We start from the raw sequence: 16,482 nt of genomic DNA, 5'->3' as shown, positions 1-16,482 counted from the left end.
CATATGTAGAAGAATGAAACTCGACCCTTATCTCTTGCCATTAAAAAATCAAATCAAAATGGGTTAAAGACTTAACTCTAAGACTTGAAACTATGAAACTACCAAAAGAAAACATGGGGAAACACTTCAGGACGTTGATCTAGGCAATGATTTCTTGAGTAATATCCCCAAAGCATAGGCAATCAAAGCAAAATTGGATAAATGGGATCACATCAAGCTGAAAAGCTTTTGCACAGCAAAACAAGCAATCAACAAAGTGAAGAGACAACCCACAGAGTGGCAGAAAATATTTGCAAACTACCCAACTGACAAGGGATTAATAACTAGTATAATATACAAGGATCTCCAACAACTCAATAAGAAAAAATAAAATAATCGATTAAAAAATGGGCAAAGGATCTGAATAGACATTTTTCAAAACAAGAGATATAAATGGCCAATAGGCAAATGAAAAAATGCTCAACATTATTAGTCATTAGAGAAATGCAAATCAAAACTACAACGAGATATCATCTCACCCTAGTTAAAAAGGTTTTTGTCAAAAAGACAGACAACAAAGAATGCTAGTGAGGATGGGGAGAAAGAGGAACCCTCATACACCATTGGCGGGAATGTAAATTAGTGCAACTACTATGGAGAACAGCATGGAGGTTCCTCAAAAAATGAAAAACAGAACTACCATATAACCCAGCAATCCCACTGCTGAGTATATACCCAAAGAGGGGAAATCAATATATTGAAAAGATATCTGCATCCCTATGTTTATTAGAATGTTATTCATAATAGCCAAGATTTGGAATCAACCTAAGTGACTATCAATGGATGGATGGGTAAAGAAATTGTACTAATTGTACCAATACATAATGGAATATTATATGGCCACAAAAAGAATGAAATCCTGCCATTTCCAACAACATGGATGGAACTGGAGAACATTATGTTAATTGAAATAAGCCAAGCACAGAAAGACAAATTTCGCATGTTCTCGCTCATATGTGGGAGCTAAATATTAAAAAAAAATTGATCTCGTGGAGATAGAGAGTAAAATGATGGTTTCCAGAGGCTGGGAAGAATAGTGGGGGACAGGGTTAAAGTGAGGATGGTTAATGGGTACAAAAATACAGTTAGATAGAATGAACAACATTTGATAGCACAACAAAGTGACTATAATCAACAATAAATTAGGGTATACTTCAACTAAAAGAGTGTGGAATTAGAATGTTCCTAACACAAAGAAATGATAAATGCCTAAGGTAATGGAAATCCCTATTACCCTGATTTGATTAATTCACATTCCATGCCTATATCAAAACATCACATATACCCTATAAAGATATATAATTGTTATGTACCCATAATAATTAAATATAAAAAATTAATAAACATAAATAAATAAATCTATGCCCTGGAATTCTAATCCTGTACCTCCTATTAACTGAGTTTTTCTACTGTGAGTAAGACTCACATAACTCTATGAACATTTACATTTTATTCAGAAAACAACTCTCCTCTGTTCCCTTGATCCAAGCTGGACTTGCCTTATGTTGGGGCTGCATTTACAAATGAGCACTGAAGGCTACCCAACAGTGTTTGGGTGTAGTTCATCAACTACACGGACTCAAGATTTTTACCAATTGGTTTGCCCTTCTTGTGGCTTTTATGTTTACTCACAGAAAATAATTAATAAAGCACAGAAAAGCAGAAAGAACAAATAAATTAAAAACAACCACTCATCCACCATCTACAGCCGTAGTCCCCAATTCCCGGGCTATAGCCCGGTACCGGTCCATGGCCTGTTAGGAACTGGGCCACGCACATCACTGCCTGAGCTCGCTCATCCACCTCCATCTGTGTCTGTCGAAAAATTGTCTTCCATGACACCAGTCCCTGGAGCCAAAAAGGTTGGGGACCACTGATCTAGAGGAAATCATTATCAATAGTTTCACCTTATGTTTCCTAATAATTGAGCTAATTCCTGGAGTTTATTAACCGATTTTAAAACCTGCTTTTGTCTGGGATTGATTAACAAAGGTTATTTCTTGAACCAAATTGTTCTTTCATTTGGCTACTTTTGTCATGGAAGAGAGAAGAAATAATTGCAATGCTTTTTATTCTATTATTTTATTTTATAGGGTTGTTGGCTGCAGATTGCAATTACTATGTCTGATTCAGTAATTCTTCAAAGTGTGAAGAAATTAGGAGAGGAAAATGGTGGCTTTGAGTTAGACAAATCAGGTAAGTGGCCTTTCTCTCTCACTGTCTCTTGTACAAGGAGAGGTGAAAACAAAAGTAAGACAGGCTAGTAAAGTTTTGAGGAGCAGAAAAAAATCAGCAGCAATAGGCAGAACTATTGTTGGGCATGATTCTTACACACGGCTGTGTGGTTCTCACTGGCATCCATGTAATGTCACATCTGAAAGCACTAGGAAGGCACACAAAGTGTGGGCGAGTGAAAGCAGCTTTCGTAAACACCTCTTTCCTAGATAGAGTAAGGTTGTTCCAGCAGTGGCTATTATTAACTTTATTCCTGTATTGTTATTATTGATTTTAGTAGAGACAACAATCATTTAGTGAGCCCTGCTCCTTAGGAGGAGCTGTACCTAGGCTCTGCTGGCCAGAATGAGATCATGTGGAAGAGGCCTATAGCACTAGTATTTGGCATGTTGTAAACATGGATGGTCCTGAGCTATATTATTGTTATTATTATTATTATTTGAGACAGGGTCACCCAGGCTAGAGTGCAGTGGCATCATCATAGCTCATTATAACCTCAGACTCCTGGGCTCAAGCGATCCTCCTGCCTCAGCCTCAGAGTAGCTGTGGCAATAGGTGTGTGCTATCATGCCCAGCTAAGTTTTCTATTTTTTTGTAGAGATGGGGTCTTGCTATGTTGTCCAGGCTGGTCTTGAACCCCTGGGCTCAAGCGATCCTCCCACATCAGCCTCCCTAAGTGCTGGGATTACAGATGTGAGCCACCGTGCTGGCCTATTTTTATTTTTTAATCCTATGATTTTATGTTTTACAGATGAAGAAACTGAGACTTGGATAAAATTTTTAAAATGTATCCAAGTTTTAAAAGATCATACCAGTAGTAATGAAGGGAGCCATAATTCTAATCCAGTTCTGTTTGATTCCAAGCTTAAGATGTTGCCCTCTATCAGCACTATAATGCCTCTTTACTCTTAAAGTTAACTTAAAGTGCCAGGGGAACCAGTCCCATGGTGATGGGTGACAAAGCATCCTACGGTTTCCCACCCCCTATGGCTTCCCTGCACCCATGGCCCTGAACCGCACTTTCGCCTCCTGCTCTTCATCTTCTCTGATCTAGGGAAGAGGAGAAAACAACACATAGCTCAATCCTGTGGCTTCTACCAGTATGGAGGTGTCAGGGACATGTTATCATCTAGTTAATTTGTGGTCTATGTTTTAAATAGATAAATTCTGATGCTTCTAAAGAACCACACAATAAATAAATATTTATTTTATCTTGTGGTTCAAAAAAACCAGATCATCTTCAGCTAATTTAGACATGTTGGTCTCCATTTGCTGTTCAGAAGATACAAATATTTCATGTCCTGGAGAAAAGCCCCAAAATGTAGTCAAGGCAGTAGACCTGAACCTGAAACAGCGTCTTCTTGTATGTTTGTGTGTATAAATTTAGAGAGAGAGAGAATGAACAAGAAAAGATAAAATGATCATTTTGTAATGTTCCATAAATAAAAGTAATTTACAGGGATGTTTTTCCAGAGCAAACTTGTTAATGACTGCGCTGCATTTTGTCATTATTGTAACTGCTTCTTTCATTGTTTTTATCCTGACAGATAATAATGACAAGAATACAAGGTAAGTGACTGATTTCAACAATGCAGCATCTTTTCTAGAATAACTACATGATAGTCCTATAAAAGGCACAAAGCAGGGAATATATTCATGCACATTGCATTTCCTGTAAAATGGTGTATATATAATCCATTCTTTTTCTCTTTCAGACAGTCCTATAAATTGATTTTTTAAAACTTTTGGAATATCCCTTCTGGATTAGGTCCAGATCTCCCCTGTGTGTCCGGAAACATCACAAAATTCCTGACCTAAGTGGGCAGAGAAAAAGTTGAAAAAAAGTATGATTTCATGGGCACCATGGTGGTCCCTGAACCCCAAATTCATGCTATAGGCAAACAGTAGAAACCTAAAATGTCATTATTAGATATTTCTCTTTAGCTAAAGAGTTTAAATTCTCATATAGAACAAAGGTCAGCTAATCACACTTTAGTATAAAGGCAGGATTAGACAGGTCTAATTTAGAAGACAGAAGGGAGGCTCAGGTAAATTCCTTAACTGGAGGTGGTGGAAAGGGAGGGGTTGAAGATATTTAAGAAATTTTAAGTATTTCCCAGCAGGAGGAGGCGTTAGGAGAGGTAAGATTAGCTCTGGGCTAGGAGTGGGAGGGTTAGCCTGGGCCTCTAAGAACCTCCCTTTTCTCACTGGGTGGGAAAGAGAAAATGGGTGTGGATATAGACATAAGGCAAGGAGAGGGTGAGTAGGAAGTCAAGTGGGTTGTTTTGTTTTTAGAGGATGTGACTTCAGAATGAGAAGATCACAGCAGAAGTTTGCCAGAGCTGCTGAGGGGAACCGGGATGACCTGTAGAGGGATGAAGTACAGCATTGTGCCTTGGGCTGGAGAGCACACGCTCACTCGGTTATTCATGCATTCACTTGTTCATTCATTTCACAAATATGGATTGAGTGCCTGTTAGGTGTCAGGCACTAGTACAGGTGGCTGAGGGTGCAGAAAAGAACAGAATAGGCAACAATCTCTGCCTTTGGGGAGCTTATATTTTAGTGAGGGAGAGATAATAAACACCATAAATATTAATAAACACAAAGCATAGCATGGTAGCTGGTGATAATCAAGCACTTTCTTTCTAAGAATAAAAAGTAAACATAGACATGGAGATAGGAAATGGTGTGTGTGGACGGGGAAAGTTGAAATTTTAAAGACTTTGGCCAGGGGAAGACCCTATTGAGAAGGTGACTTTCAGGGAAGGTCTAAAGGTGGCGAGGGAGCTGTCCTTGTGCATATCTGAAGAGACAGCATTCCAGGCAGAGGGTCTAGCTGGGTCCACTCAGAGGTCATGAACACAGGTCTGCAAGAGGCTGGGTGACTGGCATGTTGACAGCTGGAATGCAGGAGGAGGACACAGGTCAGAGGCCTAACCTGACCACCAGGCAGTGTCTCAGAGAGGCCTTAGGATTCTACCCCAGGCTGGCAGGGAAGCTTAGCACAGCTGAGTGCCAGGTACTGCATGTCTTCACAAGGTGGTGAGGTCGTCTCCAGCAGCCCAGCTTAAGGAGGACAGGGGCAAAGAGCTGAATGGATGCAGAGATGGAGTTTACAAGGATGGATTTGGGGAAAAGGATTGAAGATGACGATAATGAGAGTGTGCTCCACATGCCAGGCAGTAAGGCTTGGGGTGCATGGGGAAGGAAGCAGATCTTGAAGGGGTTTAGTGGTGGAAGGAAATGGAGGAATTAAGGCAGGTGTCCTCAAACTATGGCCCTCGGGCCGCACACGGCCATCTAGCACATTTATCCGTGTTTTTGCTGCCACTGCCTGTCCTGCTTAGCAGCCCACTCGTCCTGGGGTCACAGTGTACACTCTCCAATGGTGTGAGGGACAGTGAACTGGCCCCCTGTTTAAAAAGTTTGAGGACCCCTGATTTAAGGGACTGCATCTCTCAGTTGAGGTTGACAAACAGGTGTGGAATGAGGAAGGAAATGAGAAATCAAGATGTCTGGGCAGTCACAGAGTGCAATGGAGCTAAACGTGTCAGTCAGTCAGTAGTTCCTGGTGACAGCAGGGTCCAGGGTGTATCCATGGAATGGGTGACTCAGGTGAAGTGTAGATCTCTGAAGTTGAAGAGGTCAAAGGTGGTTAAACACAACCTTATGAGAAATGAATAGGAAATGGGATTCTGTGGGAAGTATGGGAGTGTTTGTGAATTTCCCGTCATATCAACTCTATTTAATGGAGATGTAAAATTTTTAAGTGCTACAAGGAAGCTTTAAAGTCAGCTGATGCAAGCCCTTCAACTTACTCACGAGGACATATAGGCACAAATAGGTTGAAGGTCATGGCTGAGGGCAAATAGTTATTAGTTGGTATAACTGGAAGTACAGAGGACTTTTTACTATCTCTACATACCTCTCTGAAAAAACCTCAGTGAATTTCTGTTGAACCAGAGATACAGCTATACTGAAATCTCTAGAAGAGGGAAATCTAGAAAATAAAAGGTTATTTTTAAAATACAGGTTTTGGCCAGAATTTCCCAGCCAGTGGGGACTTTCTTCCTTACTAAGGAATAACTCATAAAATAACCACCTGGGGAGAATTTCTCATTGTTTTGGAAAGGGTGGTTTTTAAATCCTTATTTTTCTCCTCAGGTTACAAGATAAGAAGAAAGAGGAAGGCATTCGAGTTGGCTTCTTTAGATTGGTAATAAAATTGTGGTGATTTATGTTATCAGATGTGCAACTGTGAATTGCTCAGATCATGGAAGAAGTATTAAATCTTTAGTCATATTGGCAGGTTTTTAACTACAGTGATCACTTTTTCAGTCATAAGCTTTGCCTGTATGATAATGTGTTGAATAACTATTAGAAATATGTTGCTGATTAAATACACAAATCCTATCCTAGAAAATAATCACTAAGCCCATAATTTTCATTTTTGCAAGGAAAATCATCATAATAATCATATTTTGTATACTTATTCTTATGACAAGTCTTTAGAAATTCCATGGTGTGGATATTTACCCCAAATTTGCTCAGGGTGGAGGCATTTCTAGGCACAAATAAGCACTATTCTTTTTCATTATTCTGGGATCCAGTTTTGCTATTCCTGAAAGCCCCACACAGTATATCTGCTTGACAGTGGCATCAGTGACAGTGATTATTTTTCCCTTGAGTTATGGATGAGTAATTAAAAACCACAGTCAGCTCCTGAGGTAGAAGGAATGAATCCAGAGCATGATCTAACAATGTATGAGCCTAATGTTTTAGATATTTGACATACTGTTTATTTCAATATAATTAGCGTAAACTACTGCTCAATTAACATGATTTCCATAAAATGTGTGTTGAGTACTATTTATCAGAATCTAGTAACTAAAATTAAATAGTCCTCCTACCTCTGCTGCTTTTCACCCATAGATGATTTCTGAACCCTTTGTTTTTAAAGTTTCAGTTTTCTTCATCAGCTGAAATCTGGCTGATGTTTGTGGGAAGTTTATGTGCATTTCTCCATGGAATAGCCCAGCCAGGAACGCTACTCATTTTTGGCACAATGATGGATGTTTTCATTGACTATGACACTGAATTACAAGAACTCAAGATTCCAGGAAAAGCATGTGTGAATAATACCATAGTATGGACCAACAGCTCCCTCAACCAGAACATAACAAATGGAACACGTTGTGGGTAGGCTGCTTTTTTTGCTCATATCTTAAATTATAATTCAGAATGTGTAAAGGCCATTTTATTGGCCTGAACTGGGGTTGTGTCTAACACAGAGAGAACAGAAATGTAAATTTACTCTTATTTCTAGAAATTACTGTGCCTCAAGGTTCTTTCCATCTTACCAGGTTTTAAAATCTTAACAGAAACAGGATTGAAAACCTCTCATCAAATACATCACCAACATTGAACCACTTCATTGATATAGGCTTGAGTGTGATACTACCAATACTTAATGCTACTGGGGAGGGGACCCATGAATCCTACTTGAGTCTCATCACCAAGAGTTCCTTTTCTTGTTTGTTTTCACTAACTCCCTTCTGTCCTTTAGCTCTGTGGCTGTTGTTGTGATCCACTTGATCCTAAGCTTTCTCTCTGCAATGGGCATTTCATGAGCATACTGCATCATTTGGAGTAGGGGCCACTAGTCTCAGTGAGTAGTTGAGTTTCTGTGGAAAAGTACTGTCTGTGGTGCTGTGAACAGAGGCGGCCATACAGATGTAGCCAGAACTCAGACAGGCACAGTCACTATGCTACTATTGTCTTTGTGATAAGCCTGACAGACCATCTTGTAATCAGTGAGTTTGTAGTGTACTCAGGGCTGACTCACTGTCATGGCTCTGACTTTGCAGCCTGCCTCATGCTGCCTCAGTTCCAGAACAAGCTCATTTACATGTATGAACCCACACACTCAGGTTTGAAAATCGGGCAGGGCACATCCTGCCTAGAAAGATACTTGGAATGCCCCCCCCAAAATGAATTCATATTGTTCACTTTCATTTTTGAAATTTTCTACACGTTTGATTACAGAGAATATGAATAAGTCCTTCTAAATCACTTTTTACCTCTTCCATAATATTATCTACTTTTAGGGGCTTTCATTCATTTACTCATTCAGCCCAAATCTTGGTAGAGATGTTGTTATAACCAGGGTTTTCCGCATTTAGCTCAGAACTACACAATCAGCCTCATAATCCTCTCTGGAGAGAAGTCTTCCTAGTCCCTTAGCCAATCAGACTCCAAAATTCCCTCTTCCCAAAGCTATCTTGGACTTTTATTTAAAAGAGGGACCGTGGCTTTTGGGGTCATCCACTTTTCATGAGAGAAGGTTATAAACTTACATTTTATTTCCAAGCTTTATGTTTGGGGGTTTTAAAAAGGGATTTTTCACCCCAAATTTGAGGAGAAATCATCGTCACCACTAGTTTTAACATAGTTCAACAGTTCAGACATCATAAGAGGTATAAAAACAGGCATAGGAAGGGGTAAAACAGATTTTTGAAGATGCGATGACTAAAAAAATCAAACTTTTAGAATGACCTTTTAGCACATTTTCCAGCTACACAATCAACAAAATTAATCGCATTTCTCAACCGGTAATAAAGAAACTTAGTAAAATAAGTACCTCTCAATAAAAAATGTAAGGTATCTAGTAACTAACAAAGAAAATTAAGACCTCTGTGGAGAAAACTTTAAAATGTAAAAAATGACATAGAAAATGTTTTCAATAAAAGGCATTTGAGGCCATAAAATAATAAATTTAATTTCCCCCCCCCTTTTTTTTTTACTGTCTCTGAACAAAAATAATACATTTAAAAGGATTGAAATCATACAAAGTGTGTTCTCCAAAGATAGTGAAGAAGGAGCTGGGCACAGTGGCTCATACCTGTAGTCCCAACTACCTGGGAGGCTGAGGTGAGAGGATCACTTGAGCCCAGGAGCTTAAGGCTTCAGTGAGCTATGATCATGTTGTGCATTCCAGCCTGGGCAACAGGGTGAGACTCCATCTCTAAAAATAAAATAAAATTTAAAAAAATGTAAAAGGAAGGTTTCAAATAAATAACTTTTTGAAAAAATAGGACAGAAGCTGGCGTAGTTTTATTAATATCTATCAAATTAAACTTTAAGCCAAAACCCTTTGTTAGGAAAAAGTGTTAATACAATAAAAGAAACAATTAACCTGAAAGGTATAATTCTGAACTTGTATACATTTAATAACATATACTCAAAATATATGAAACAGAAATTAACAAAATTCTTGGGGAAACTTGACAAATACATAATCATAATGTGAGATTGATAATAACTAAGTCCAAAGAAAGCACAAAGAAGGAAAATAAAGCCTAGAGCAGAAATGAAAGAACAGAAAAGCAATAGAAAAAAAAAAAAAATCCATGAAACCAAAATCTGGTTCTTTGAAAAGATCAACAAAATGACAAAACTTTAGCTATATTGACCAAAAGAAAAAAAGAAATTGCTAGACTAAAGAGGGGATTTTATTTCCAACCTTACAGAAATACAAAACATTAGAAAGAAATACTGTAAATAATCGAATGCCAACAAATTAGATAACTTAGATGAAATGGACAATTCCAGGGAAGACACAAAATACCAACTCTGACTCACCGAGGAATGGAAATGCCATGGCTAGAGCTTACTGTTATGTGAATGTGTCCCTCACACTTCATGTGTTGGAAACTTGATCCCTCATGCAACAGTGTTGAGAAGTGAGACCTGTAAGAGGTGATTAAATAGAGCCCTCATGAACAGATTAATGCCATTACTTTGGGAGTGGGTTAGTTATCTTGGGAGTTAGCTACTGCTAAATAAACGAGTTTAGGCCTTTCCTTCTCCCCTTTCCCCCTCTTTCTCTTCTTCCTTACCTCCTCCTCCTTTTTTCCGCGTCCCCCCCCCCACCTCCCTCAACTGTTCTATCATTGTCTCTCCCTTCCACCATGGATGACAAAGCACAAAGGCCCTCACCAGATTCAAGCCCCTCCACCTTGGGTTCCCCAGCCTTCAGAACTGTAAGAAATAAATCTCTTTTATTCAAAAATTAAAAAACAAAACAAAACTGGCTTAAATGCCTAGAAAGGTAGCAGTAACCCACATATCCTTCTACCAGTGTCCTTTCAGGCAGTCTGTCTTGTTTTTGAAAACAAGACATAGCTATTATTGCTCTATCACTGCATGATGAGTATGAGCGGAAGGAGCCAAAGTGGACCAAGCACTGGGCTGGCATGTAGAGGTCCTGGCTTCCAACAACTGAGAAATTATTTCCCAGTCCTTGCTTCTCTGCCTGTAAAAATGAAGGGCACAGACTTATTTGCTGTCCTGTCCATGAGGTCTACTTAGGGGATTTGGTTGGAGGGATTATAATTGTGCATAGATAAAATGTCTTACTCTATAATATACATATATTTAAACCCGTCTGTACCCACAAATGTAATCTTTGGGAGCTTGATTCTACTTGTAAGTTTTAACATTTTTTCCTTTTTTTGAAGGTTGCTGAACGTTGAGAGTGAAATGATCAAATTTGCCAGTTACTATGCTGGAATTGCTGTCGCAGTACTTATTTTGGGATATATTCAAGTTAGTAGCTCCTCCCTTTATTTATAGATGAACATTTGGGTTCAAAGATGTTGCATTGAAATGCAGAGTGTTGTCACCCTTTAAGCTATTCAAAAGTCCTAAAATTTACAGTTGTATGTCAGGAGGACATGAGAGAATGGGAAAGAAAGAAAAAGTGGTGATTTAAAATTGATATTGTCTTATTTGGGATGCCTTCTTTTACACATGAAGAAAAAGAAAGTCACTAGGGTGAAGTCCAGGAGTTGTGGGCCTACTTAAGTGTTAAGAGCTCAAATCTTAACAAGCCCAAATCTCTGGCTGCCTTGTCCAAAGTTGTTCTTGCCTCCACTTTTAGCAGCAGATGCTGGAGCTCACACCTTAGTTCCAAATAAGAGGCATTTTGTAGATCATTTCCCTTTTTTCTCAATTGTTGTATCAAAAGTATTTTCTTTTGAGAAGAGAAGGAGGAATTGACAAATATTTGTAACATTGCAATGCTAAACATTCCTTTGTCTATTTCCAGATATGCTTTTGGGTAATTGCTGCAGCTCGTCAGGTACACAAAATGAGAAAAATTTACTTTAGGAGAATAATGAGAATGGAAATAGGATGGTTTGACTGCAATTCAGTGGGAGAGCTGAATACAAGATTCTCAGAGTAAGTAGCTGGTAGGAAAATATTTTAACGTGTGATTTTTGAATAATAAAGCTCTTGTTTCTGAATTATATAACAATTTTTAAACATTTGCAGTTATTTTTGATACATTTGATCTCTTAAGTTGGGCTTTCATAGGTAGCATGGCTTTTTCAAAGGCCTTACCAAATATGGCCATTAAAAATTGAAAGCCAAAATACTGCAATTTGGTTTGTAGGCTTTGATAAAAATATTAGAAACGTAGTATTATAGAAGAGAGTTAAAAGTATTTTTTGGCCTCAGAAGGAGAAATTGAGGGATGCCACTATCTGCACATACATAAGGAAAAGCAATACAATTAAAAATAATTATCTTGTTATGTCTGGGAACTTCTACACACAAAACAAAAAAAATCCAAATATAGTTTGAAATATACTAAAACTAAAAAACTGGATTTAAATTCAGCTTATAACTGTAAGTATTAGTTTGAATCATTAATAGCCTCCCAGAAGTTCTGAATAAGATTAATTAGAATCAGTTGCACCCTATCGAATTGAACTTTGAGGTCCCTGAAAGACAGTCACTGTCTTTAGTGAAGATAAAGCAGACTTAAAGTTGGGACTCTGAGATTCCAGCACTAACTCTGCCACTTACTTACTGTGACCTGGAACAGTTACTTAACCTTGCGAGAATATAATGGTCTAATTTCTGGCTAATGTCTTAGGTCCATTCTTGCTATTAATTCCAAAGCCCTATTTGCTCCATCCATACAAGAGATTAAGGGAATGTTCTCAGGAATACGAATTTAATGTATTGTATTCAATCAATATTTTGGAGCATTTACCTTGTATTCCTTCTCTAAGGAACTTACAGCCTAATAGGAATAATGAGAAGAGCAAGCAAGTAAATAATCAGGTTCTGCTATTATCCCCATTTTACAGATAAGGAAACTGAGGCCAAAAAGGTTAAGTAATTTGCCCAAGAAGAGTTTGTATACAAATTCAGAGAGTCTAGCTCCAGAGTCTATGCTCTTAATCACTGTTCTATACTGCCAACAAGCAGAATGCAATAATTACACATGCACATGCACACATGGTTAATTATATTGCTGTGGAAACATAGGGAGGAAGGGATGAAGGTACTCCTTCTTCCTGGGAACCTTATACAAGGTTTATGAAAGAGAGGGTGTGTGAATAGAACCTGAAGGCTGAAAAAATTAGACATGAAGAAGGAAAGAAGGGCTTTTCAGAACAGACCAAGGATATTAGCTATAAGAAAGAAGACGACAAGATGGTTTCCAAAATCCTTTATCAGCATTGAGTAGATACTAGCTGGGAAGGCTGGGTTAAGGACAAACTTGGTTGGCTATGAGGAGAGAGGCTTGATAACATCCTAAGGTGCAGCACATTTTCCAAGATTTGAGAGGCTGTTATATTACCCAAGGGTAATGGGGATATGGAAATGGGAATGTTTAGAAGGGGAAGACTGGAGATTTTTCAGCAATACACTTGAATGACCAAATCCAGTTTTAGTGACCAAGGTCTTTCTTGTTTCTAGTGATATTAATAAGATCAATGATGCCATAGGTGACCAAATGGCCATTTTCATTCAACGCATGACCACAATCATCTTTGGGTTCCTGTTGGGATTTTACAGGGGTTGGAAATTGACCTTGGTTATTATGTCTGTCAGCCCTCTCATTGGGATCGGAGCAGCCATCCTTGGTCTGGTAAGAATGTCTTTTTACATCCCTCCATGGGAAGACATTTGCACTAATAAATAGCCAAAAATAGTCATGTGAAGCTTAAGTCCCTTTACCTGAGTATGTTTAATCGACATACTTATCATTATTATTATTATTATTATTCTTTTTAGAGATGAGGTGCCTCTCTATTGCCCAGTGCCATGACAGGATCATAGCTCACTGCAACTTTGAACTTCTGAGCACAAGTGATCCTCCTACTTCAGCCTCATGAGTAGCAAGGTCTACAGGCACATGCCACCAAGCCTGGATAATTTTTTTTTTTTTGGTAGAGATGAGGTCTTGATATATGTTGCCCAGGGTGGTCTCAAACTCCTGGCCTCAAGCAATCATCCCACCTTGTCCTCCTAAAGTGCTGTTATTACAGGTATGAGACACTGCACCTGGCCAATTTATCACTCTTCTTATTTTGTTTCATTATTCTCCAGTGCCAAATAACATTCCATAGAGTAGGGATTAATGATGTTTTAATAAAGTAAATGTTATTTTATTAACAGCAAACAATTACATTTATTGGGCATCTACTATTTTTCCAGGCACTAGTAGGAGCTTCATATTCATTATCTCTAATCCTTACAACAATCTTATGAAGTGAGTACTAACACCATTTTAAATATAAGAAACTGAGGCTCAGAGAGGTAAAGGGACATGTCTGGGACTTCACAGCTGGCAGAGCAGGATTCAAGTTCAAGGGAGCCTGACTCCAAATCACTTCTCTCTAATTTGCCTATTGTTCCTCAAGTTCTCCCAAGCGCAGATGCCCACCTCAGAAAGGCACAACAAACATGCTCAGATCAATAACAAAAGAGATTTCTACGTAAAAGAGATTTCTACGATCACAACTGTGTTCTCCATTTTACCTTATCAGTTTCAGAGCGAGTTTACCCCACCCATTCTGAGCATCATCCCTGACACAGTCTCTGTTCCCCAGGTATTCAGGACAAGACAAAGTGTAGAAGTAGAAATTTTGAGTCACTCCAGTTAAAAACACTCCCAAGAATTGAAAAATCATTATTATTGCTTTTAGAGCTTCCGTACTACACAGCAGGTCATAGAATTAGGCACACTAATAATTTGCTGTAAAGAGAATAATTCCATAGAGGTTGTACTAGTAAAAAATAAAAATAAATAAATAAATAAATAAATAAATAAATAAATAAATAAATAAAAAGAGAATAGAATTTAACTGAAAAGCTGTGCACGTACTCACACATCATTGAGCAATAGGTAGTACCAATCTCCATGATAATGTTTTCTAGCAATATAGTCCCACAATCCACTGTTTATATTACTCAAACATTTCCCAAGTAATACAGAAAGTGGTTTGAAGTGACAGTAGCAAAGAGCTCACTCCACTCCACTAGGTCAACCCTTGGCACTACCCCTAACAGGTTGTGTGGCTCAAGAAAAATATATTTGGCTGGGGGTGGGGGCTCATGCCTGTACTCCTAGCACTCTGGGAGGCGGAGGCAGGAGGATCACTCAAGGTCAGGAGTTCGAAACCAGACTGAGCAAGAGTGAGACCCCATCTCGACTAAAAATAGAAAGAAATTAATTGGGCGACTAAAAATATATAGAAAAAATTAGCCGGGCATGATGATGCATGCCTGTAATCCCAGCTACTCCGGAGGTTGAGGCAGAAGAATTCCTTGAGCCCAGGAGTTGGAGGTTGCTGTGAGCTAGGCTGACACCATGGTACTCTAGCCTGGGCAACAAAGTGAGACTCTGTCTCAAAAAAAAAAAAAAAAAAAAAAAAAAAAAAAAAAAAAAAAAAGAAAACTGTATTTAACTGATGAAAATCTCAGTTTTCTCAGCTTTAAATAGGAATAATACGTCCTAAAGTCATTGTGATGATTCAGGGAATAATCCACACCATGTACCTAAGCAGTGTCTGACACAGAATCGATTGCTAAAGAGAAATTTTATTTTTTCCAATCCACTATATCATGCAAGATTTACGACCGTATTTCCTACCAAACACTGCCCAGCTGTGCTCCAGAGAACCTCTCAACATCCAGGAGGGGCTTCAGGGTTGCTGCAAACATTGGATTCAGCTTTTTCTTCCTAATGTATTTAATCTCTTTCCTCAAACCTGTGAATAAATTATTATCCACACTCTAATGGATCATAGGCCACATTTTAACATGTTGGAGATTAAAAACACAGCCTGGATAACTTGGTTTTTAAATAGACTTAGAATATATTCTGTTTCTCTTGTGGCCTCAGTGCCCATTTCTAACTTCTAGTGAGTATGTCACTGATTTGGAATGCTGTAGCTCTGCACTCGTCTCTTCTCGCTTGCAGGTCTGTGCATGTTTGTTCCTGTAAATTGATACAAGCAACTTTACTAGGCTCAATTCAAAGGCATGACAAACACATGCAAAAGGCAGAGATGGCCAGCATATGACATCTTAGACGTTATCATGGGTTTTGTATGCTTTCTTCTGACTTTTTAATTTATGATGAGAAACATGAGAAAAATTGTTAGATATTTCCTAACAATTTCCTAATATCTTTGAAGTTACTCTATCGGTTTAATTGAAGTGTCCTGAGATTACTTAATGTGCCATTACAATAAAACAGATATAATTCACAACTACTTAATATTCTCATTAATATTATCCTCCTAAAGAGCTGTTATTACAGGCATGAGACACTGCACCTGGCCAATTCATCACTCTTTTGATTTTATTTTGTTTCATTATTCCCCAGTGCCAAATAACATTCCATAGAGTAGGGATTAATGATGTTTTAATAAGGTAATGTTATTTTATTAACAGCAAACAATTACATTTATTGGGCATCTACTATTTTTCCAGGCACTAATAGGAGCTTCATATTCATTATCTCTAATCCTTACAACAATCTTATGAAGTGAGTACTAACATCATTTTAAAAATAAGAAACTGAGGCTTATATTTAAATAAATTACATACATAAATAAATTAGATGAGGAGTGTGATAAAAACAGCAATGTCATCCATAATGCCCAAATACAAACTTTAATGCTGATGAAAATAGCTTCATTTTCCTTGTTGCTGCCTTTTCAGTTCACAAATTTTATAAAATGTGGACAGAGGAAATAAATATATTGTTTAAAAAACTGCTATTTTTACTTATATTGTATCTTAGAATTCTAAGATTTTGTTATGAATTTTGCTGCTAACAGTTTGCAAAAACTATTGGAAGATAAACTTTCTTAGTCTGGGTATGTATTTTTGATA

At 38.0% G+C, this 16,482-nt stretch overlaps 1 protein-coding gene across 2 annotated transcripts in view; it reads left to right on the top strand.

Annotated features, from left to right (window-relative positions):
* ABCB11 (ATP binding cassette subfamily B member 11) overlaps positions 1-16,482 on the top strand; it is a 92,130-nt gene that overhangs the window by 19,566 nt on the left and 56,082 nt on the right. For both annotated transcript variants that reach the window (XM_012781877.3, XM_076005633.1), the window contains exons 2-8: positions 2,133-2,235; positions 3,822-3,843; positions 6,442-6,493; positions 7,238-7,476; positions 10,797-10,884; positions 11,387-11,520; positions 13,054-13,225. In XM_012781877.3, coding sequence (XP_012637331.2) covers positions 2,160-2,235; positions 3,822-3,843; positions 6,442-6,493; positions 7,238-7,476; positions 10,797-10,884; positions 11,387-11,520; positions 13,054-13,225 — 783 coding nt within the window. In that variant the 5' untranslated portion in view covers positions 2,133-2,159. The remainder of the gene's footprint in view (positions 1-2,132; positions 2,236-3,821; positions 3,844-6,441; positions 6,494-7,237; positions 7,477-10,796; positions 10,885-11,386; positions 11,521-13,053; positions 13,226-16,482) is intronic.

The sequence above is a fragment of the Microcebus murinus genome, chromosome 8, assembly GCF_040939455.1.
Source record: "Microcebus murinus isolate Inina chromosome 8, M.murinus_Inina_mat1.0, whole genome shotgun sequence".
Classification (NCBI taxonomy): Eukaryota; Metazoa; Chordata; class Mammalia; order Primates; family Cheirogaleidae; genus Microcebus; species Microcebus murinus.
Note: the sequence above shows the minus strand (reverse complement) of the source record. Positions and strands in the feature narration are given on the sequence as shown.